Here is a 24,048-nt window from a genome sequence, read left to right on the forward strand (position 1 = left end):
CAAACTTCAAATATGAGCCTGTGTGCTTTTATGAAAGGTTTTGAACATGGTGGTGTATGGGTTCCTGGTTTTTAGCAAAGTCTTCTAAAAACTTTGTTAGAATCTTTGGCGGTAAGCTTCGATTATCACCTAGGTTTGTTCTTGATGAATAGGTGTTTCTGTAGCTTATTGACATTGAGAGGACAACCTAACACTTTGAATCCCAATTGTTGTCGGACCTGGTACATCCCTTTATTTCATCCTGTATACAGACTCGGGTTCTACCAAAGCCAAATTTTGTTGATAGAAGTGATAAAACAATTATTATCTTCACAAATATTTGGCATGGCTACATTCTTTATTGACTGCCAGGGCTCACTACTTTTAACAGCAGCATTACGATAGTTAACTAAAATTCCAATTCAGTCTCACTTTATTCAGTGCCAGGGACGGATCTAAGAAAAAAGCATATTACATTACTGGCAGTTCCCTGAAATTCCACTAGGGGACCGCATAGTGCTGCCACCTGAGCTGGCGGGACATCAGTAACAAACTAAATACTTTAGAACCTTGAATTTAGAATGCCAAGAAATAGAAAACCCCAAATAAAACAATTATTGGCAGTTTTATTTCTAAGAGAAGATACATGTACTTGAATCAATTTAGATAATAAATTCATTACATGAAATAGCAAAACAATGGTCCACACTAGTTGTATTCAATGGAAAGTAACTTGTATCTAGACATAAATTTGCCATCAAAATTTTACAGCTAGTTATTCTATAGCAGACAACATTTTCTATGGTAGCCACCACTGATTGGGACAAAATAAACTCAACACCTCTTATTTTACAGTAGCTCCAATTGCACAAAATTAACATCTTTAATGAGTTAAGCAGTTGATGAAGCGAACTACCAATACTCACTTTTATCACAAATGACACATTGTTATTCATGGCATTAAAAAGGGTTCAATCGGAAATTTGACAGAGAATTTTGTACTATAGTTGACGACTACAATTAGAGACTTAAGATAGCAACTGATTCTAAGCACAGGATGGTAGCGTTAAGCACTTAACACACAAATGCGGTAGCAAAATGCATCGTATATAAATCTATTTGTGAGACTATATAACCAGTTCAGGGAAAAGATATGAAACACGATGTAGACATTGTTCATAAACTTCATATCTTCAAACAAAAATGCTGTTTGGCATAATAAGGCACAAAATATCGGCATTTAGCTTTATAAATAACTGAGTAAACTGATATACCAATACTTTTACTAATAGTTAATACAAATGCAACGAAAAGGTTGCTAACGCTTTCCAAGTTTCGTTCATATGATGTTAGTTTTCTTAATATTTTAAATTCCCAATACAGCTTAATTTCTCTATTAATGTAGCTAAGACCTGGAGAAATATATATATATATATATATATATATTGCACATAAATGCAAGTATACAAATAGATCCGACATATTGATAGAACAATGAAGTACTGTAACTTACTATTTAATCATTCAGTTCTCCTTAATCGAAGTTTGATATTTACCAATTTTTTCATGAATGCCTAATATCTGAAGCCACAACCAGCATGGCTTTACAACTCAAGGATACAATCTAATACTAAAACAGAAATAATAATACATCAGTTCACAGTATAAATACTGATCATTTCATTGACTCTCACTTCTCAAGCGAATAGAAACGCAAAGTTTGGATCCAGTCCAAATCATAATACTACATACATTTAGATAAAACTTATATAGAGTAAGCATAACGTAGAAATATTCACAATGGCACGAGCTAAAAACTTCTATATCAGCCAAATAAATTCATGTTGTCATGTGTCCTTCACGTACGGTAGGTGCGAATATTAACACAAATCAAAGGAGTCATAGAAAAGTTGAAAAAAGTCAGAATAACAATATCGTTTGATCATGTAAGAGAAAGATTACATCATTTGAGCTTAAAAAAACTTTACGTAAATTAGTTTAAACTCATGGAAATAGCTACAGTATATTGATTTGCTAGGATCAAAACAAAGGGAATGAAACAGATATGAACATGTTATGTGTATATACTACAATTCCTTGATAATCTACAATAAGAGCCATGATACTAGTATAATTTAATACATAGAGAATGATGATTAACCCTTTTTTTGTTGTCAATTCACAAAAAAAATTTTCCTATATACATATTAACAATTGACTAGTATACAACAATATTTGAGCATTACATGCACAGTTATTACACCCACTATATTATGTACTACATGAATTTTTCACAACTTTAACCATTATCATTTAATCCATCGTGTCTATATTCACATATTACTCAATCCAGCATCATTGTCTCACATTAAGCCACTATTCCAATTCATTTCAAAATAATACTTCGAACATAAATGCACAACATAGGATAATATACGTGTCTCTCTCTCGTGAGTAATTACAATTGAAACGAAGTGAAATTCATTGATAATTATTTCGCTCCCAATGTTCTACCTTCGCTTTGAATCTACGAAAGATTCTTCTTGCATTGCACAATAAAATAACAAACGTGTTGGTAATTTACCTTAATCAAAACTTAAAATTAATGAACAGAAATAGTGTCTTTGATCACGTCTTCAATCACGTGTTATAGTGATAAAATATCCACCATCCAATGTATTTTGAGATCAAAGCGTTTTTTTTTCCGGAGCAATCTTTACATGACGCTTATTTTTTACATTGGGAGTGGAATAAATTCTAGAAAATGTCTGACCAATCTAAAAAGGTCATTATAATTACAAATGATGTAGCATAGTCAGATATTATGGCACATAATAATCAATCAGAGAATGGGATACATTCACTAAATCTCTGAATGACTGAATATTGCTACTGGGAAATGTTTGATGTGAGTTTGCCATTGAGATGATAGCTGAAAAAACTTGACACCTGCCCAGTCAATACCATCTATTTTCACTGCAAAAGAAGAGGAAAAAATATCCATGAATGTTTGCGCACAGAACTATTACAACATTCAAAGGACAAAATTCCTAATAGAATTGATGAAATATCTGTTACCTTTCAGTGGGTTACTTTGAGACTTTGAAGTACATATAAGTCGGTTAATACCATCAATCACCTGACTCTTAGATTCACTTTCTTTTGATTTTTTGCCAATGCGCATAACTGAAAATACGAACATCGAAGCATACAATAAATACACATTTATCGATTTATCTGGTTGAATCCTGAAATTCGATATCCTGGAATATGTTATGTGAAAAAGATTGTAAACGAAATGTAATGTGAGCTGAGAAATAAGTCTCAGGCATTATGCGATATCCGTTGAAATATGGATCAAATGGCCATTGACTGCCACCAAATTGTTTACATTCTAATCTGCCTCCTGAAAATATCCCAGGCTTTTATGTGTTTTTGCATAACTTCATTAACTTTCAAAGTTATGCTGGTTCAGCAAGCAAACAAAACTACCCATTTGACAACCATGCATATTTCACTGAAATCAATTAAAACCCCTGAAGACTTTTCATTCAAATGAGACAAAATTTCCCATTACCAATACACAGCAGTCTCCTATTATTGTGTCTGAATAACCTCATCAAAATTGGGATGCTGATAAAAGTAGCTTCATTCTGCCCCTCCTAACTGAATCAAGCAAGACTATCTCAATCGAGTTTACCTTCTGGAGAAATATCTATGTAGGGTTTACACATATTCCCAATCAAACAGGTTGCTGAAGTTATCACAGAAAATAAAACTTTTCACGATTAGGAAAATCTTTCATACAAATAGCTTTTGCAAAAACGAATATTCTGTACAAATAACTGGATTTTTCCTGAAATAAATAGGGCATATCAATGACACCATAACCAATTCCTAATGCACGGTTCCCCTGGTTAAAATTCAACTTTAATAACCTCACTACTTAATGAACACTGAAATAATTTGGATGACCTTAACCATGAAAATAGGGAAGGTTCCAGGCACAAGTAGTAAGGGTTTTTTAATGGATTAAGTGAGAATAACGTCCAACATGACACACATACCACTGAATGGTATAATGTAGGTAAATATGTTAGCAAGCTATAAGTGCATTGAGCATATATGTGCCTTAAATGGACGGTTATGAGGAAGAATAATGTACCATTAATATAATATACAAATATGTACCTGCTGGAAGTGGTCCTTTTCCAAATTGCACTGTGGGGAAAATGTATAATATGTTTAAGCCTAAATGTATCGTATTCATTGATGCATTTTTGTTAATGATTATAAGCAGGCTAGCAGTTTTGAGTGAGCTCTGTAAACATATCGTCAACTGCTTTGGGGATCGAATGACATATCCATAGTTAATCAAATCATACTACGCTAAAAACAATACGAGAAAAGGTCATCGTTTCTAACACAGGCTGATATACTTACTTTTCTGCTTTTTCTCTTTTGCGATGACCATCATGACCATGCTTGAGCTAGATAAATCTGATCCAGCTTGAGGTAAACGGAACACTTGCACACACTTGAACGCGGTTTTCAACGATGATTTTGAGCTGTCTTTCTTACTCTTATCTTTGTCTTTTTCTTTTTCGCTTTGGTCATATTTCGGTGTGACAGACCAATAGTCTAGCTGTAGATCCATATACTCATGACTTCCGGTAGGAGTACTGGGTGAACCTTGACTGAAATTTGAGATATCCAGTTCAATTGATGCCAACCAAACATGCACCGTAAACATTTCAATGAACATATAAATAATAAACTCTTATTTATTGATACCTTGTAGATGCAACCACATTATTGATACTCGGGGAATTTGGAGGTGTATGCTCCTTTGTATCCTTTGCTTTTTCCATATAACTTGTATTCGGTGGTGATCCAGATGGCCCCGGTGAAGTGACTGTTGCCTCATCAAAATCCACTAAAAATAGATAAAATTATCTTAGCCGAAGTTGTAATTTTACCAAACAAAACTTTATTGAAAATAGATAAAACCTACCAGAAGTTGACTGGCTAAGATCAGTAGGTCCTATTCTTACTTCCTGGAATGTAAGATTATTTCAAATTCAAGCCTATAATTGATATTGTACTGTCATATCATAGATTACTTTGATCCAACTTACATTAAGGAATGGTATGAATATCTGGGAAGACTCATCATCCGTGCTGAAATTAACAATACACATTCAATACTCAATTCTACATCATAATGTATAAGTATTGCACCGATGAGAGAAACGTACCTCTTTTCTTTATATGTTACCATTGCTTCGGCAATAGGGAGCTGTAGAAGGGTACCAGCACTCGATAGGTAGCGTTTTATTCTGTTCACTATCTCAAACATTTCTATACATGAGCATAACATATAATTACTGGAATGATGTCTTGAGTACATTGTAGTAAGAACTAAAAGATCTTTGGTTATTTCACCTGTTTTCTGATTGTCCGACTTGTCAAACGCATCTTTCCATAAAGCATCGCCGAATAGTGTGTGATATTGGTTGTCAAAGGCCGAGATAAACTTTCCTATTAAACTAGCACCTATATATCAGACGGATATACAAAACCACACGATCATAAATTCTGTACGTGTAAGACATAAAAATCAATGAACAGCAGTAAAATATATGCCAAACTCACCAACAGGGACAATATAGAATCGAATGTAACTTTGCCAATCTGGTGATTTGGATGAAAACTGCTCCACATAGGGTCGTAATACTGAATTGATGAATCCATCTCCACCTATTATACAGATCTTTACAGGAGCTGGAGTTTTGGAATTAGTATTACAACTGAAATGTACACGAACAGTGAACAGTATAAAATCAAGACTTTTACTGAACGTTGAATTCACCAATGAGTCGAGGGGTCGCTTACTATTTTTGTAACTTGGTAACGAAATGCGAGACAGTAGCTTTTACATCGGCTTTTGAGCAAGCGCAAATAACTTTGAACTGTGCCTCTTGTAATTTCTGGGCAAGCAGCTGAAATTATGAGAAAAGGCGTTGCATATACCGAATGCATTTATTCTAAACTCGTCTGATTATCAGTCCGAGTCTGAGCGTGTTAATAGAACCATAGAAAGAGAGTCTTCATCTTCAATAGTTGATGAAATAGGTGATTTAAATGACCGAGACGATTCATACATATTAATACATGCAATATTTCACTGCATACGAGACCTCGCTGACACATCTGATGAAATCTATTCGATGCATCTAACACCTATTCTTCAGGACTTGATGCGCGAATAGAACTTTCTAAATAACTAATACGGTACCCTGGAGAAGTATCAAGCAGATCATAAATCATTAACCGTTTACTGTCTGCACTTTACGAACCTGTCCTACACCGTCTGCTGTGCTGACTAGAATGAAACTATCTGGAAGCTCATCGTCGTTCCCTAATACTGACTGTAACTGTTCCAGTAACACTTTCCGTGGCTGAAATATACAAACATACTCGCCACATTTACAAAAAAAAAAACTCTGATGAATTATTGAAATTTAATTAGTCTATCGTACAGCGCAATATTTTTGTAACTGATGCAAGCAGAATTGTTTGAAATTATCCACGGTGAATTCGTAAGGATCCTTTTAAAAACGTATCTTCAATATTCAAGGCTTCAAAGTATAGACAAGATATACATCGTAGACTGCATACGCACAACTGTTCCCTCACCAAGCATCCATCACCCAATCCAATCAATCCAAATCAAATCAAAATCAATAGTGAAGTGATGGATATTCTCAAATAAAATTACGGACAGTTGTTATCAAGTCACCCTAAGGGTAATCAGATAAACATATTGCACCTTCTACATTCTAAAATTGCAGATCCATTTCATCGACGTTCGGTAAGCATTTATAAGCAATAGTTTAAGCAATAGTTTACAAGATACCAACCCATATAATCCCGACTAATAAATATATGTACTATTTCATTATTTAGCAATATAGGCCTAACTATTAACTATTTTTCTCTTCTAGGAAATTATAGACTCGATTCAATGTTACTGGAAGAGAGAAATAGGATAATGATCACATTAGGCAACGTTATTGCGTTTGGGTAGGTTTACTAAGAGAAAGGTTATCAGCTCGCTTGGTCGTTATTCGTCTATACGCATTGATGATGCCGCCCGATTCCCATCAAATTAATATTCATTGATTTCGCAATCTGGAAACTGAGTATCATGCATGAACAAAGATCATGCCTGTGATAAAATATCTACAGACGACAATTCCGATAAATCGATACCGTATTCTAATCAGTGGTCAATTGGAGAAAACCACACGTCCCTCCCAGATCGTTCGCTTTCTATTAATTCAGCAACAAAAATCAATTTCATTACAGGTCCATCTTAGTCGGGAAAATTCAGTGTAAAACTTATATTCAAAATCACATAGAAAGCTAGGACTGGAATGGATATTCAATCAACTTAGCTCGTACGCCTTGTGGCTGATCATTTTTTTTTCGAATAATTCGGTTACATTAGGCTAGTGTAGGGCAGTAATGAAATTAGATGGGTAGGTAGTAGAAGCCCACTAAAGCCGGAAGCTAATCAAAAGGATTTCTCGCTTTAAATAAGGATATCAATATTTTTTACCTGCAGCAGATCATGCAGTACCGGGTTTAAGCTTAATTTGCGACGTTGCTCCGGCATATGCCACAATTTACGAGATCTCTACACAGACAACATAGATAGCAGATTTTAAAATCAAGCCGATCAATGAAATTAATGAATTAGGAAAAATGCTTCAAAATCATCATCAGCGACGATATGGAAAAATCATCCTTGTCAAAAAGTAATTCGTATAAACTCCCGAAAAAAGTAAATCTGAAGCAAAATTGAATGCGAAACACTATATTTCTTGTTTCCAGACTTTTGATGTACTTCCATAACAATTCACACTGGACATACGACTGTGTTGTCGACAGAAGAAGAATATGCATATTTTTCAAATTTGTATACTAGGAAACAAAAAGATATGTCTCAATTTAGATATATGTAGCTTATTCTTCAAAAAGTACCTCCTGACTGACAGTTCTTTGAACAGTTGCTTTCTTTGCGTTCTTATATCCTATCTCCATAAGCAAGGCTTTGCATATGGATTTCGGAAAGGCCTGCATGCAAAATCCTTAGAGTAAGTTATTCATAAAACTAAAATTTACATATACAATAAACTGGAGGTGGTAATCAACTGAAGACACTAATCATAAGATTTCTGTGGACCATTCGCTAGAGAAAGGTGCAACCTTTTATTAGCCATAGTAGGACATGTCTAAAAGAGCAACCAGTTCCCAACAGCAGTTTATTACTTACTTCAATACCTATAGATGTCTGAAGATTAGTCAAACATTGTATCATCATAACAGCTCAATAAATAATGTTTTATGCATACTAGAGTTGATTTACCACGTAAAATTATTTAGACTAACATAAAATACCATCATGAATACACAGTATATGATAGAATCAACAATATCAATTTATGGCCAAATGGAAACATTTCAACTGATAAAATGCTACTATGCACATATATTGATATGTATAATGTTACAGTTTAAAGAGGGAAGGCTCTGCTTTGTACCAGTTAGCTTCACTATTTTAGCAAACATTATCATATGCCACACAATAACCCCAAGGCACGAGTGCTTAAAAAAACCAAAAATCTCTTTGTTCCTTTGTGTGTTAGGCTCAGAACCCGGTGAAAACCTGAAGGAAATAAAACAATGAAATGCGCTTCCAGAAATCAATAACTCGCAACTCTCTTGCGCACATCGCCTAAATCCAATATTGCGGAAACATCCATGATGGTTAATATGAAAAGAAAGAGACCATTGCGCCATCCAAAACAATGCCAGTTACTGGAAAGTATGAATATAAAGTGCAATCATGACTAGTTTGTTGAAGCCATATCTTTTTAGTGTCAGCAAAATACTGCCATTTTTCACTATAGAAAGTCAGCTATGCAAACATCATTAGAGACCACAATTAATTTGTATTTGCTTAATGACCGTTTTTCTACGTAAGTGAAAAATGACTATAAAGTAGCATGAAAAAAGAGTAATGAATTAATGAATTCGGAGGTTAGGTGTGTTATTTTGTTTTGCTAATTATTTCAAAAGGGTTCTCACTCGTTCATTTTCAGTATTGTTGGTAGTCACTTGAGCTGGACCCCGCAGACATGCAATCTAAACATATACGTAGAACACACTTAAAAATAAACAGCAACGAAACATCAAAGCAAACATAAAACGTATAATACAAAGACATAGGCCTACCAGGTTTTTGACAGATTTGGTGAATGGAAACAAGTGAGCAATTCATAGCATAAAGTGTATTATTCAAGATGACACAGTCATTTCAAAAACTCATTTCTCAGAACTGCTGTCACAACATAAAATGTCTAGATATTTTTATTTTCTCGTGAACTTTCAGGTGATGTGATTATTGAGTAATCGACCAGTGATCATGAAATGAATTTCTCCTACGTAGTGGAATAGAGAAATCATTAAGACAAACTGAACTAGCGAGGTATTAAGGAAGTTCTCTCCTTTTTGGTTCAAAAACATCCATCAGCTTTCTGAAGATAGGCACAATCAATTAATTAAAGAACGGACAAAATCAAAATGAAGAATAGAAGTAAGATGAGTAATAAATCTCTTTAGGGAAACCCTAACAAATGCAAAATGCTTCCAAAGAAATTTTCAATTGGTAAAATAGAATTTGATGAATGATCAGTAAGACATCAGACACATTAAAGTTATTGTTTAGTCTATATTTAGCTCTATCTAACTTTGAGTTATAAATACTTGTTCAAATGTTGATTCAATGTGAGTAATGAGTGAGCTAATTCTCCAGATCAGAATGTGGTCTTACAAACAGGACATATAAAAAGCATTATTAGGAAATAAAGATTTCAAGCCGCCGCTTTCGAGAATTCTAGGATATTAATAGAGCCTGACAAAAATCGAAACGACACTAGATCAAACTACAGCTTAAAAAGCAGAATAGAGAAAGCTTTCTAGCCGAGGCTCTTCAAAGACAACAACGATAGTAATGTAATAATACTAACCATTCCTTCCACATTACCAAAACTGTTTCTTCTTTCTTTCGTTTCCTTTTTCACTTTTTTCTCCTTCAGAGAAATACTGCGATCCCTCGTGAATAACGGCACCGCCGTGGTTTTATTGTTATCGGGTTTTTTCGATTCGTCTTGCGGGGGACTCCCCGGCATCGCTTGTTGTTGCGGGTCCGAATGCTCGTGATCGGTCAGATTTTCCGGATGACTGTCAGAGTCATTGCGTTTTGAGCTTTCGTCGCTATACCGCGATGATTCCTGAAAAAACGCACACGTATGATAAATATCAATAAACACATTCATCTATTAAATGAAAAAGAAAGAACTGGGTACTGTAAGAATAAATTTCGTACATTACTCACTCTTGATGGTATGTCATGGACATCTAAACCACTCGTTTGTGTGGTGAAAAAAGGTCTGAAAAGTAATTTTATTCGATACGTGACCAGAAATCTTTTTCAGTTAATGACATGTAAATTATTAATGTATATTCAAACCTGAGACTAGGTTTAGGTGTGGATAGAACACTCATTGTGTCCATTTCAGTTGTACTTCCTCCACTATCGCTGAGACCTTCGAGTTCGGCAAACAAAAGATCTTCGATTGCTTGCTGATTTTGCACCGAATCGGCCAGGTCCTGATCTTGTTCCGAGTCCAATACCTAAAATAGCAAGCGACGCAATTCGAAAATCAAAACTCAGACATTATCGACATTATTGCACTTTAATTTCTCCATGAAATCAATAGACCTAGTTCGCAATCTAATTTGCTTCGAATGAACAGCAATCAAGTTTATTGATGGAGAATTTAGAAGTTTTAATCATATCGAGTTGCGATGCACTCGACTTGCTCGAGAGTAGGAAGAGATATACTAGAAACACGTAGGCCTACCTCTTCAGAAAACTTCAATTTCCGCAATAAAGCCACGAATCTCTCCTTGATATTTCGTTGCTGGAAGAAAATATTGAAAAGTTAGGTGAAAAATTGATTACCGGATATAAAAAACATCGTTGTTTTTAGAATCCAATATTTATCAAACCGCCAACTGTTCAAATATTTCTCTTTTCTACAACACGCGCAAACACGGTATTCGAAACGTTCCAAATATCGATTGATTTCGCGCAACTCTTGCGGGAGAAGTGATCGTAATCAACAACTTTACACATGACAAATTCTTAAATGAATGGTATGATTAAAAGTTGTTTACAAATGGGGGAAGCATTAATAGTTCAGCAGACATAGATTAGACAAGAGGCGATCAATAGCATACCTTCCGTATCAAAACCCATACAATATCATACATGATGATTGAATCAAATATCACTCATCAATACTGTTAAGTAGTTCAATTAACCGATTCAAAAGCAATTGAGTTAAACTCAAAATGCTGTACATTACATGTGCCCTTCATTAACTAGTATTCAAGGAAATACTTTTGATTAGAGCAGCGCTTGACAATCGGAAATTTGTGCATCATAGACAGGGTGAATGTCGAAAAAATTCCAATTAAATATATCTGATTAATGCTCGCTTCATTGATTATTGCTTATTGCTAATTTGGTGTATGTTATTTAAAGAAGATGACAGAGCTTATTATCTTCTCACTACGGTTAAATAAACTCTCTCCGTCTCTCTCTCTCTCTCTCTCTCTCTCTCTCTCTTGAGCCGAGCGGACAGAAAATGATTCACGATTGGTCACACTGAGATTTTTTCAAATGGAAACGGGATAGAATCGATGAATCACAGCAATCTGTCGCGGTTAGAAAAAAGACTGACTGACGAGATTGACGAAGACGAGACATCCCTCACAAAACGTCGTCGTCGCGTTCGTTTAATACAATCACAACGCTTCTGAATAATGATTTTTTTTTCCTCGAGAGCAGGAACAGAATTAGAGTGCGCAAAGATCGATAACATCACGAAGGAGAAGGGACTGAAATACGCGTGTAAATGTAAAAACTTCACCAACGTTAAATGATCGAAACAAGATTCTTTGAAAAGCTATGAATAATGACAAAGGATATAAATATATATATATATATATATATATATATATATATATATATATATATATATATATATATATATATATATATATATATATATATATATATATATATATATATATATATATATATATATATATATATATATATATATATATATATATATATATATATATATATATATATATATATATATATATATATATATATATATATATATATATATATATATATATATATATATATATATATATATATATATATATATATATATATATATATATATATATATATATATATATATATATATATATATATATATATATACATCGGTATCTAACATTAGAAAGTCTGTAAAGTTAATGCCATTGTTGAATCGGTAAGATCACGATATCCGTGATGAAACAAATGTAAAATCCCACAATTGTTTAAAGACTGAAAAGTTTAACTAGACTATAGAAATATTTTGGATGGTTGCTACCCCCATTCTTCAGTCATTATAGACTACAGAAGCATGGTAGCAACCACCCAAAATATTTCTTGTATTCTAAATAAACTTTTTTGTCCTTCAACAATTGTGGGATTTTACATTTAAAGCCATTAGTGTTTCATTCGTCAATCGAAGGGTGCTGGGTTGAAACCTTATGACGATCTTTCTCCCCAACCTGCGAAAAATTCCTCCAGTAGGCGCGGGGACCGAATTACATTATACCATATTAGACTAATAAGGATTAAAGATATTACCCCACGTGATATGACGGCACGGGGTGGCCCACGCGACGGCTTGCGAGGTCGAGCCCTCGTGTCGTCGTCCTCCAGGTCGCTGTCGTCGTTCGATGAATTATCATCGTCGTTATAGTCGTGAGCGTCATCGTCGTCGCTGTACTGATCAGGAGACCGATCTGAAACAGAGAGAGAGAGAGAGACAATTACAGGGGTTACTTGTATTACTTCCTGCGTTCAGGTCGTAAGGATTAACAACGGGATTAACGTTAGCTGTAGAGCAGCTCGCGACCTGATAAACATCGCCCGGCGTCGCCGACAGACATTTCTTTTGTTCACGGAAAAAGAGCAAGATCCCGAAGACGTCGTCGGTAGCTAGGTAATATCATCACCGATACTGATTTGCATGATTTGCGTTCACTACCCGCGGGTGAGTTGAGGACACGCAAAAATAAATTGTCGCTGTGTCACGAGAGCATGAAATATTCAAGAAATACACGGCGAACCCACGTAGAACCGAATTACTGATCAAAGAAACAGTCGCAAAAAAATATGCCCCCAGCTGACAGCGATAATTGGGCTCATGCACTATTAGCAGCTTGTATGTATCTTTAACAAATGATAGACAAGATGACAAACTAATGAGAGGGGACTTTTTAAATGAGTTTTTCTTGTAGTTTTTACGCCGCTACGACATACGTTAAGAATATGTCACTCGAATTCATGGGACAATGCACATACTCCCTATGAGCGGAAAAATATGAGAATTTATCGAAGGAAATGGTGCAATTTGCCAATATTCTTGGTAACACGGTGATTCTCGCCGAGCATGATTAACAAGCTCGTTATATCGTTAATTACTATATTGTTGTGAGAATATGTTGATGCGAAATAGTCAGCCTCGTAGATTCTGAACTCATCGTCGCTTTGCACCATGACATTTTCTACTGAATCTGCGAGCGCTTACAGACTATCCTTGGACTACTTTCAGAACATCTCTACAGCTATTTTCACCGATTGATGTTCGTCGATCAATCAACGTCACCAAAAATCAGAACCGAATCCTAGAAAACCTGTCGGCGTCAGTGGATGCAGGTGCATTCCGAAAATAACGCGCACCGCAGTAGAAAACATACGCGCGAACAGGCACAACTATCGGCCAGAGAAATTTTACATTCTATATCATCAATTCATATCTAATCAGGAAATAAAAATCTTGTCAAATGATAATGACTATTTAGTACGTATTGTACTTTAGACCCGGACCTTGGAATAGCAATACGGGTGAATACATGTATTATATACGCCAACAGCGAGGAAACTGGTTTGTTAACTACACAGATACATTTGGGAATCAGCGAAGCTTGAGCCGAACAGCTGTACAACAATTTAAACAGCTTTTCGCCGTAACATCACTGTTGTTACCGCTATTATTGACGTAACTAACTACAGCCCCGAAATTAAATTTGTCCCGAGGTGAAAACAATCAGTAGAATCGACTGCCTGAACGAAAAATGAACTGCAGTCTCTTGCGGGAGCGTGATTTATCGCGTAGCGGCCTCGTGCGCGAATAGATATCAACACTTTCCGACGGGAAATAATTCACGTAAATCGAGGCAATTTAAATGATCATCCTCCTAACACGACGAGCATTACAATTTACAGCAAATAGGGATCGACTGAATAATCTGTTACCACCTAGAGGAAGAGCACGAGCCCATTATCGGCGTAATGACAGTAATTCACCCCATAAACTTGTTCAAGACTCTTCAAGATTTCTGCTGCCTGATATTCGTTTTTTTTTTCGTTCGATACACGCTTCCTAGTTCGTCGCTTATTTAAGGCTACGTTACGAAATAACGAATCTATTAAAAGGTTTCGACGAATACCTGCGTCAGTATTTCGCAATCTTTTGCGCCCATTATCGACGGGATCTACCGGTTGACTCGTGACGGACAGCATTTTCAATTGTGCCACTAGCGCTGACCGTTCTTTTAAGTCGCTATACAGATTCAGCTCGGGGTCGACCGATTGTTGTAGCACCTGAAAAAAATAGAATTCCCTGACAATAAACGCTGTGTAAATAGTGCATGCGGTTATGGCATGTATTATGTATTGGTTAATCTATGATTTGCACAGTTAATAACACAAGTTCCAATTATCATTTTCCCGGTATATACAACTAAATACGGTATATAAACAGCACAGCAGGGATAATGAAGAATCGTGCTTTTTTAGGCAATGAACAAGAAAACTTTACTGATGCCTTGAAAAATGACACATACATTGCGTAATATTATCAATAATGAATAATATAATATAATCTTTATACCGGTAATATTAACGATCAATGAAGTTATTTTGGATTTTAATATATCGATAATTGAATTGATCAGCAACCAGTCTAGCCTCTATATATTGATGACGTAGGGCACATCCTCGTAAAAAATTATTATAAAAATTCATCAAAAATTAAATAAGAGTTATGAAATATATCGAATAACTTAATAAACGCAGAAATTCACAATTGTAATTGTTATTTGAAACACCGATATTGATGATGTAATGCACATCAATTCACACAGAACCCCTCAAATAACGTATCAATGCATTAACATTATTGATACGGTTTTCACCGCATCAAAAAACATACTGTCTAACGCGGTGCCTGAAGGAATGTCAATACACGAGACGCGATCATGCAAAACCAAGGTGCAGGAATATGAACCGCTATCTGGAAGAAAACATTTCTAAAAACAGTTTCAATATTCAACACGCAACGATCATAAACGAATTCGAATATCGATGATTTATACGACAAATGAATTCCTGAAGCGATCGATCGAAGCAGAATGTAAATATTGAACTTTCCGAAATGGATTCAGCTAACAGCTCGTTTAAAACGATTCCGGGTAAACTGGCAACCTATAAATATCGCTATGGTGACTAACCAAAGTTCACGCTTAATACCCATAAATTAGGTTTGAATTTTTGATCTCGTCGCTAACTATGACGAGCAGGATATAAGCTCGTGTCATGGTTATTTCTTTTATGACACATGGTTATTTCTTTTAAATATATTTCATAACTATTATTTTATTTTTGATAAATATCAAATAAACATGTTTGAGAGGATGTGCCCTACATTATCAATCGGGGCTAGTCTGGTTGTTGGTCAATTCGATTCAATTCAATTATCAATACATTCTAATTCAAAATAAAACTTAATCCTTCATTATGTAATCTTTTATTATGTTATTCATTGTCGAAAATATTAAGCAATATTAGACGAGAAGATACACAATATCCGTGTATGATGATGAGCGACGTTTCGGCTAACAACTGTTAACCACCATCAGGCGTGGGTATTAATCCTGATGATGGCTAACCGTTGTTAGCCGAAACGTCGCTCCTCAAATACAATCATTCTGATATAGAATTTTTCAATCTTGGCTTCGTTATTGTGGGATTTCTCTCGTTATTAAGCAATATATATATATTTTTTTTCAAGGCATCAATAAACTTTCAAGTTGGTTTTCTTGTTTTCGTACAGTGACGACTTCCACATTCAAACGTCGTCGGATTACGACTAAATGGTGTTTATACAATAACAGAAAGCAGAATTTCCGATTCCGTGCAATCAGTATAAATCAAGACGATTTCCATCGAATGAACGGAAAGAGCACCGCGAGACGATGCACAGAAATGCTCATCAAACCGATCAATCTTCAGCGTTGACTGCAAAGCTCTATAAAGGTCTGCGATGGCATTTTATGCCCCGACAAAGGCAAATATTCCGAACAAGAATTCATAAAAACCTCACAATCGTAATGCATTTGGCCTTTCTCTCTGATGTTGTTATATATTCAACTCGTTATATTTTTCACTGTACCTATTTGAAGGCGAGAACTGTGTCTCAACAGGAGATTTCACAAGAAACCAAACCTTTTAAAATACTAATAACTAATGTAAATAGGAATAGAGCCGAACAACGCTAAGTATTTTTGCTCGCAAAATAGTGAAGCTTTTCAACTGATACCATGTAAATTCTGTGTTTTAACCCTTTCTCTGCTGACTAATTAATACCCTATGGTGTTGAAGATTATTTGAAAATTTTTGAAAAAATTCACTCCAGTGCATTAAATAACAGGCATACTACTATAATGCGTCTACACCACTGTGCGGTGTATTGTTAGTTAGGCCAACTTATATTCAACTGTGTTTGACAGGTGCTGCCATCTTTCAGATGATAAAAACTAACAAGATAAAAACTAATTACCAATTATATCAATACACCGCAATGCGGTGTACTAGCAAAGTCCATCACCGATTTATACACAACATGTTAACCCTTTCAGTGCATCTACACCGAGTGCGGTGTAGATGCACTGAAAGGGTTAACATGCCAATATTCATCTCTGTTTATGTATACAACTACGTATTATAGGGTTTACATGTATTCATGTTTTGTACTGTATCCATATTGTCTTTCGTAAGACTAAGTTTGTCAATAAAGTAAAAGCAAACTCGGTTAAGTCAAAAACAGTTGGTCGCTATTTATAAGAAAATGCTAACGATCAATAATGAGGCCATGATTTACCGGTAGCCTCGCCTCGCTGCCTCGTCAAGGAGATATAAAATGGCTGCTTTAGCCTTAACTGTTTATTCAATCGAGCGATGAAGCGTATAATGCGAAAAAACACCAGCAATGTAATTCTGATTATATTATATCTTCACGTAAGGAATATCAGTGAACCTACATTCATCGCTATCAAATCTCACGAGGAATAGATTCCGACATATGAAAGAATACTCATTACTAAACTATTCAGGAAAAATTCCTCGTCGTCGTCGTCGTTGCGTTCTACTGACCAAAACCAGAATATAGCGCCGCGTGATCTATATTCATCGAGCTCGTAGTCATTTCATTGACTGCGTTTATCCGGTCACTTGGGGGTCGGAAACATTTCATCATCGAGTATGTGAGCCATTAGTCGCACGCGAGTTAATACAGCCAAAAATGACCGACCACTTCTACTCCGTACTGGAGTGACAAAATGCATTAACGGCAAGCCGAATACCGTGATAATGATAATCATATGAAAATTAAATGCAACCAGAACAAGTTCGGCAATTAGCTGACCACAAATGTCAACACGAATTACAGTAGTTAGTATGTGGCACACGCTGTATCAAGAGATAGCTAAATATTTGAACATTATCCCGAGTGAACGTATATTATATACTTATGTAATGTCGAGCTCAAATGACGCAACGTGAATCAAAATGCAAGAAATAGAAAAAGTTCCAAGAGTGCGCATGATATTAAATACCTAATGACTACCCCTGATAGCTTTACGATGATAAACGCGATGGCCTATCATAAACCATCGCTAGAGGCTTCAAGAGACTTAGCCTACATGGAAATTGCATAAAATTCGTCTGGCATAAGATAAAATCTGCTTTCTGCCATACGCTCGATGATCAATAATTTTCAGACACCGAATAACCAGTGCAACAAGACAAGAATCATAATGAACTATTTGCGTTATTCCCACGTTGGCCTTGGAAGGAACCTATCAGCATATCGGAGCGACGAAAGTGGGTTAGCAAACAATTTTTTATGATAAACCCTGCGCTGTTCAATGAGTGAAGTGCAATTACATGTTTGCAAGATGAAATGACATACCTGAGACATGTTGATTTGTCCAACAGCTAGCGTTTTATAGCCTAATATTGTCCGATTTTTGTAACGCTTCCGTCTTTGTAACATGATGTGTAATTTGTTGCCATCGCGTTTCAGGAAATGCGGGTACTGTAAGAAGAGAACAGAAGCCATTACTTACAACACAATACCGGATATTACGTATCAAAAGAGTTAATTTGTGAACGCGGCGATTTCCTGCGAGGATATCGTCATCCGACTCGGGCTGGATTTGAAAACAGGACGCCCACCTATTGAAAATTTAATCATTCATAAACCATGCTTTTTAAACAAAATATTTCGCAATGAAACATGGAATTTCTGCAATAATAAACACCGTGCAGAGCGTTATGCGGAGATAATGAAGTGAGCCTTCTGGGGTTGATCATTCACCTGATTGTCATGGATAAAAATGCAATTACAGCATCGCGCTGTTCTGAATTACGACCACAGTTGTACAGCTCAGCACCGGATTATAAGCTCGCGCGAGCAATCCTAGTTCAGTCACCCATGACCCTTGTTTACCGGGCTGACCGGAATACAAGCAATACCAGTCGGGGCCTTAGGCTGTATAGAAATTCGGCAAATTCATCTCTATCCATTCGCAAATGACAAGCGGACAAATTTCTAGTTCTTTATGTCAAATCGATGTATCGGGCTATCAGACGTCAGCTAGTTACTGATAACCATCGAGCCGTTTTAACTCTGGTCTAATGAACGGCGATTTGAAGATCGCTGTATAGCTTTAACCAGACATTCCATCATCATGAGCAATAACACTGTGTCACAGGCATCTCTAGAGATCGTGTCCAGTTCATTCATATGTGAACAGCACATGTTAATGGACGCCTAGTTTATACACACCACTAGTCTCGCCGAATAATGATAAATGAACGGTAATCTTCTTAAGAATACGAAACGTCGAAAACACTCTACTCTCAATAACTAGGGGTAAATTTATCAACCCGTATCGAATAGACCTGAAAGACTGTATTGACACGCAATTACTAACCTGCAATGAAAATGAGAGATCCAGCTCTGTATCCAAGAAACCATTTGGTGGTATCACAATCTCGTTGGAGCGCAATGTTCTTTTCGAACTCTGAAAATATACGATATAAACAAAATGAAATGATGGAGCGAAAATGGTTCCTCATCGCCCATAATTCTAAAGGTAGAAGGCATTAGCTCGACGCTGTTATTTTCTTTTGAATGTATCTATTTTTGGAACAGCTTTTGTTTTTGTATATCAATGACTTATAAAACAAACTACGATATACACAACACGAAATAATGGAGTGAAAAATGGTTTCTTAAATTGCCGCCCATAATAAGACATTTCTATTCCTGTAACAAATCAGGAAGTTACACGACTGACAAATTGCGAACAGATTCTTTTGAAAACAAGACAGAATTAACTTAAATACTGTGCATATAAAAAGTGAAGCTAATATTCGAGCCGTGTATTAATAAACTCATACAGCAGCTACTGGTTTATTAGCATACCTATGCAAAAAGCATACCAGCACTTAATACGTTATAAGAGATCATAAACGGGAACATTTGGATGAAGAATTACTGGCTGAAATAAACTTCTCTTTATTGGAAATCGTTAGACGGGCAGGCTTTCTAACCGTTAATAGAAAAAGCAGATTATTATCGTCATCGTGAACCGCAGAGAATCTCCTGAGGCAATGTTTATCGTCAAATGTCCTTCATTTTATATGTACTAGCAAGAATCTTCTTTACGACTTCATGCCGGTGCCATTATCAAACGTTAATGTCATCAATTTTGAGCCGTTCTAATATAATATGGGAACATGCGCATCTCGTACTGTTTATATAAGACTAACACGGTAAAAGCCAAGCCATGTGGAAACAAATGCACGCATCTCATCTCGCGGCGAGGAATGCCTACTAACGGCAAGGACAAATTATCAAAATGAATCGACTAGCAGCCCGGAAATTCCGAGACATTTACAACTATAACTTCCCTCAAGTTCACTAGAGAATCGTAACAACACTTCATATTAGTTTATCTTTGTGGAAGGTGTGATGAATTAAATGAATGGTTCGTGCCGATTGATGTATATATGTTCGCTAAGTATCCGTACTTCAAGCAGTAGCAGCTGGATTCTTGTATTGTATATCATATGAATTATCACTCGGTAATAATCAACTTCGTTGTTGAACAACAAGATATAAAACAAAAGTATTTATCAGTCATAAGTATGCTCACTATGTGTACCGGAGTAGGTACTTTCTCGAGACAAGATATATCGGTATCTCCTATTTCGATATGAGAATTTCAGATAAAGTCTGATCTACCTACATATTTTCAAAATGCCTTGCTATTCTGTTTCTATATTAAGCCCCAAAGGGCCGATTTGTGGTGACACAGCTGATAAGATCATGTAAATGCATTTAAAATGCGGTTTAAAATCACGTTCACGTTCACAACAGACAACACGAATATTGTCATTCCACACACTCGCTCGAACTCAATTCTCAAAGATTTCCTCTTGGTTTAATCAGGAAATCAAATATTGTATTACACAACTTTCATTGCGAGCAACTAACAACGATCGAATCCCCAAAGCCAGAAACTTTCCTGCCGGGCTCCTCTGGAGAAAAACAGTATATCTGTGTGTAGAACGATGACTTCAGTTGATCAATCAATCAATTTGGAAGCGAGAAATCCGACATCAATTACATTTATAATCAAATTCCTTCGAAGACAACAACGTTTCAATGTGAACGACTTATTAGCAGCAGTACGCTTCAAACGATTGAAACTTCATCAATTAACTTCGACAAAGAATACTTCTATTCCAGCAACATACAAATACAATTAAAACTCTCAAATCCAGCTGACTACATTTTCAACCCATTCAACAATATATATGTCATACATTCACAATGACAAGTAGACCAACATTCTGAAACAGTCTGTACTGAATGATACTATTTGTATATGATACTTAACGAAGTTGTGACAAATAGTATTAAATCTACTGGTCATGGTTTACGTTCTAACCAAAACAGAGAATTTGTTGGGGAACAGCGTGTCAATTTCAAAAAGTCTATTGCACATTGCACGTTGGGTAGAATACTGTTTGGTTACCGGGGTCCGTTTCACGAACCGGGAATTGAACTAACAACCAGCATCAGAAATCTATCTGCTAGGTATAAAATACCACAGTGACAATAAGAAGCAATGGTAATCATTGATATTGAAAATTTTGAAATATATCTTCGGAATAAATTGTCATTTCAATAGTGAATTTCGGTCGAGCCTTTGTATCATAACCTCAATGATCAAGGCAGCAAATATCCAATAACTGTCGATATAAATAAAATCCAATGGGCTAGATAGAAAACTGAGGTATTCAGCAGCATTGTTTGTAAACATTTGAACGGTAACTGACGTCATAAACAAGAAAAAATATGATCGGCAGCACACACCTGTTACTAAACACCAATATACAACATTTCTAAACTAAATTCTCAATACACAGAACAAAGCAAATCGGTAATAGAAGCAGAACTTGACGTTTGATCATTATTTATGTGTATACGGTTATACTTGCCTGCATTTTAACTGCCAGTGTGACTGATGTTAAATCGCTATCCAAAGGCTTAAGGACGATCAAACGCGTTAAAGTCAAACTGCATAATCTGAAAATATATAAATCAGTGTTATCAAATAGGCTTGTCATTTAAGATATTGAATGGATTTGCGACCAAAGTTAGTATTGGGTGAGGGTTCAGTTTCATGAAAAAGTTTAAGCCTAAAACAGTTAAGTTCGAATCATTGTTATCGAAAATATGAAATAACCGATAGCGATTAACATCAATTTCAATTAAACTTGTTCGTGAAACCAGCGCAGGTATTCATTCCAATCTACCCCTCCAGGGTTCATAACACTGTAGGTCTAGGCGGCCTATATGGTAAGTTGAATGAATTCAAACATTTCCATCATTTTAATCTGGTCCGATTCAGTACCATACAAATTTGAAATATCGAACACTGCGACCGGGATCTTTCGAACTGTTAAAATAACAGTTGATTTCATTCTGGCATCCACATGCATTTCTGCTTGATCTACATTCTAGGTTTCTTGTGTCTGCACTGCAATCGCTAGTCCAAACAAGCGTGCATTAAGATAGGTTTCCATAGCAACGAAAACTACACGTGAATGGATGAAAAATCTGGTCAAATTATGTTTACATTTCTTTTTCAGATAAAATCAATATTTCCCAATGACCTTCTCGGCATGATGCCTGTTCCACATATTTGTGTAAGGGTTAGAAAATCATTTTGTTATTAGCCAAAGCTTAGATTCTATTACTTTAATATTATCATTAGTAAAATTAGAATAACTGACAAAAACTGACAAATCCTGGAATGATCAAAGCTTCAGTATACATTGATATTTCAAATGATCAACTCCCACATAACATACAACTGTGAATGTAATGTAGTAGGCGCCTTGAGACAAAAGGCCCCACCCAACCACCAGGCCCAACAAACAATGGAAGTATATCCACTTACTACAAGCACACAGGAAGCAATTTATTTATGAAGAATTTGCATGTAGCGACAAAAGTAAGGATCAATGACACTTCAACTTTGGATTCATAAAGTTTATTATCAGTCAACGTTTCATAGCTAGAATAATAGGGGGCGCGTGTGTACACCCACAATTTCTAACCAAAATACCCAGTTATATTCGCATTTAAAATCTATACCAAGTTAATGATTAATGGGATACGAGGATTAAGACGCGACATACCTCGGGATACAACTCGGGGATGACTTTTCGACTTCCCAAGTGGCGAATAATTTCATAGGGACGGGTTTTTGAGCCGTCCCCGCTGACGGCTGACGCACAGTCCTGTCCGCCATCTTTCCTTTCCTTCCTTCGTCATTGCGCATGTGCGACTTCATTGACATTTCGAGGTAAACAAACGCACGTGGTTATCTGTTATCTTCTTATCGCGCTGGGTGAGCCGGGTGTACACCTCTGTCCTATCTAAATATCCTTGTTTGCCCTGTGAAGTCACGGATATGATAATTTCACATCTGTAACAAAATCAACTACACCAATCTGTGAAAATATTATCCGTATTTTATTTTTCTATAAATACATTTCATTATTATCCACCGGCATTAAACATTAATCAAATTCCTAACTAATCCATTTTATTCGTATGGGCAGACAGTTTTAACATGCTGCCTACATTATTCGAATGTATATCCTCAAAACAGACGGCGATAATCTCACAAGTCGACCCACGCATCCTGACCAGCTCGCGTCTTACAGCCGAATGACGAACTGCTGTACTGTGACTGGGTTCGAGAGATGGCAGCACCGGGGTAAGGCAACATATGGCCAGATCAGCGTTATGGCAAAGTTTCCAGGTAGAAATACGATTCAGAATAGTAACAGATCTTCTTTCAGCATTTTCTGGTGAATTAAATAAATATTGCTCATCCCTGTTGATGATTTTACTAAAAATTACTTAAAAG

General features: G+C 35.9%; 1 protein-coding gene across 8 annotated transcripts; it reads right to left on the reverse strand.

The window, feature by feature from the left end:
• Positions 1-219: 219 nt before the first annotated feature.
• Positions 220-23,831, reverse strand: LOC141898160 (phosphofurin acidic cluster sorting protein 2-like). 8 transcript variants are annotated; one of them, XM_074784005.1, is made up of 23 exons: positions 23,312-23,831; positions 22,106-22,193; positions 19,528-19,617; positions 18,501-18,626; positions 14,701-14,854; positions 12,833-12,990; positions 10,974-11,033; positions 10,580-10,743; positions 10,445-10,499; positions 10,077-10,340; positions 8,029-8,121; positions 6,339-6,440; positions 5,875-5,981; positions 5,635-5,789; positions 5,425-5,535; positions 5,238-5,340; positions 5,118-5,160; positions 4,994-5,036; positions 4,774-4,915; positions 4,423-4,676; positions 4,171-4,200; positions 3,058-3,165; positions 220-2,955 (listed from the first exon to the last, which is right to left on the reverse strand). In XM_074784005.1, the coding sequence occupies exons 1-23, from the start codon at positions 23,470-23,472 to the stop codon at positions 2,843-2,845; spliced, it is 2,724 nt and encodes a 907-aa protein (XP_074640106.1). In that variant the 5' UTR covers positions 23,473-23,831; the 3' UTR covers positions 220-2,842. The 8 variants fall into 8 exon arrangements, with proteins under 8 accessions (XP_074640106.1, XP_074640105.1, XP_074640108.1 ...); XM_074784004.1 differs by having other exon boundaries at positions 10,436-10,499; XM_074784007.1 differs by lacking the exon at positions 8,029-8,121 and adding an exon at positions 9,136-9,192 and having other exon boundaries at positions 10,436-10,499.
• Between the last annotated feature and the right edge of the window lie 217 nt (positions 23,832-24,048).

This window comes from Tubulanus polymorphus, chromosome 1 (assembly GCF_964204645.1).
Source record: "Tubulanus polymorphus chromosome 1, tnTubPoly1.2, whole genome shotgun sequence".
In the NCBI taxonomy this organism is placed as follows: Eukaryota; Metazoa; Nemertea; class Palaeonemertea; order Tubulaniformes; family Tubulanidae; genus Tubulanus; species Tubulanus polymorphus.

What these genes read in the sequence shown, in the direction of transcription:
- LOC141898160 (XM_074784004.1), bottom strand. Translation starts at nt 23,472, where the DNA reads ATGTCAATGAAGTCGCACATGCGCAATGACGAAGGAAGGAAAGGAAAG. An exon ending in CACTGGCAGTTAAAATGCAG is followed by an intron (nt 19,618 to 22,105) that starts GCAAGTATAACC and finishes GTATATTTTCAG; the next exon opens with AGTTCGAAAAGAACATTGCG. An exon ending in GTAACATATAAAGAAAAGAG is followed by an intron (nt 5,161 to 5,237) that starts GTACGTTTCTCT and finishes TGTTAATTTCAG; the next exon opens with CACGGATGATGAGTCTTCCC.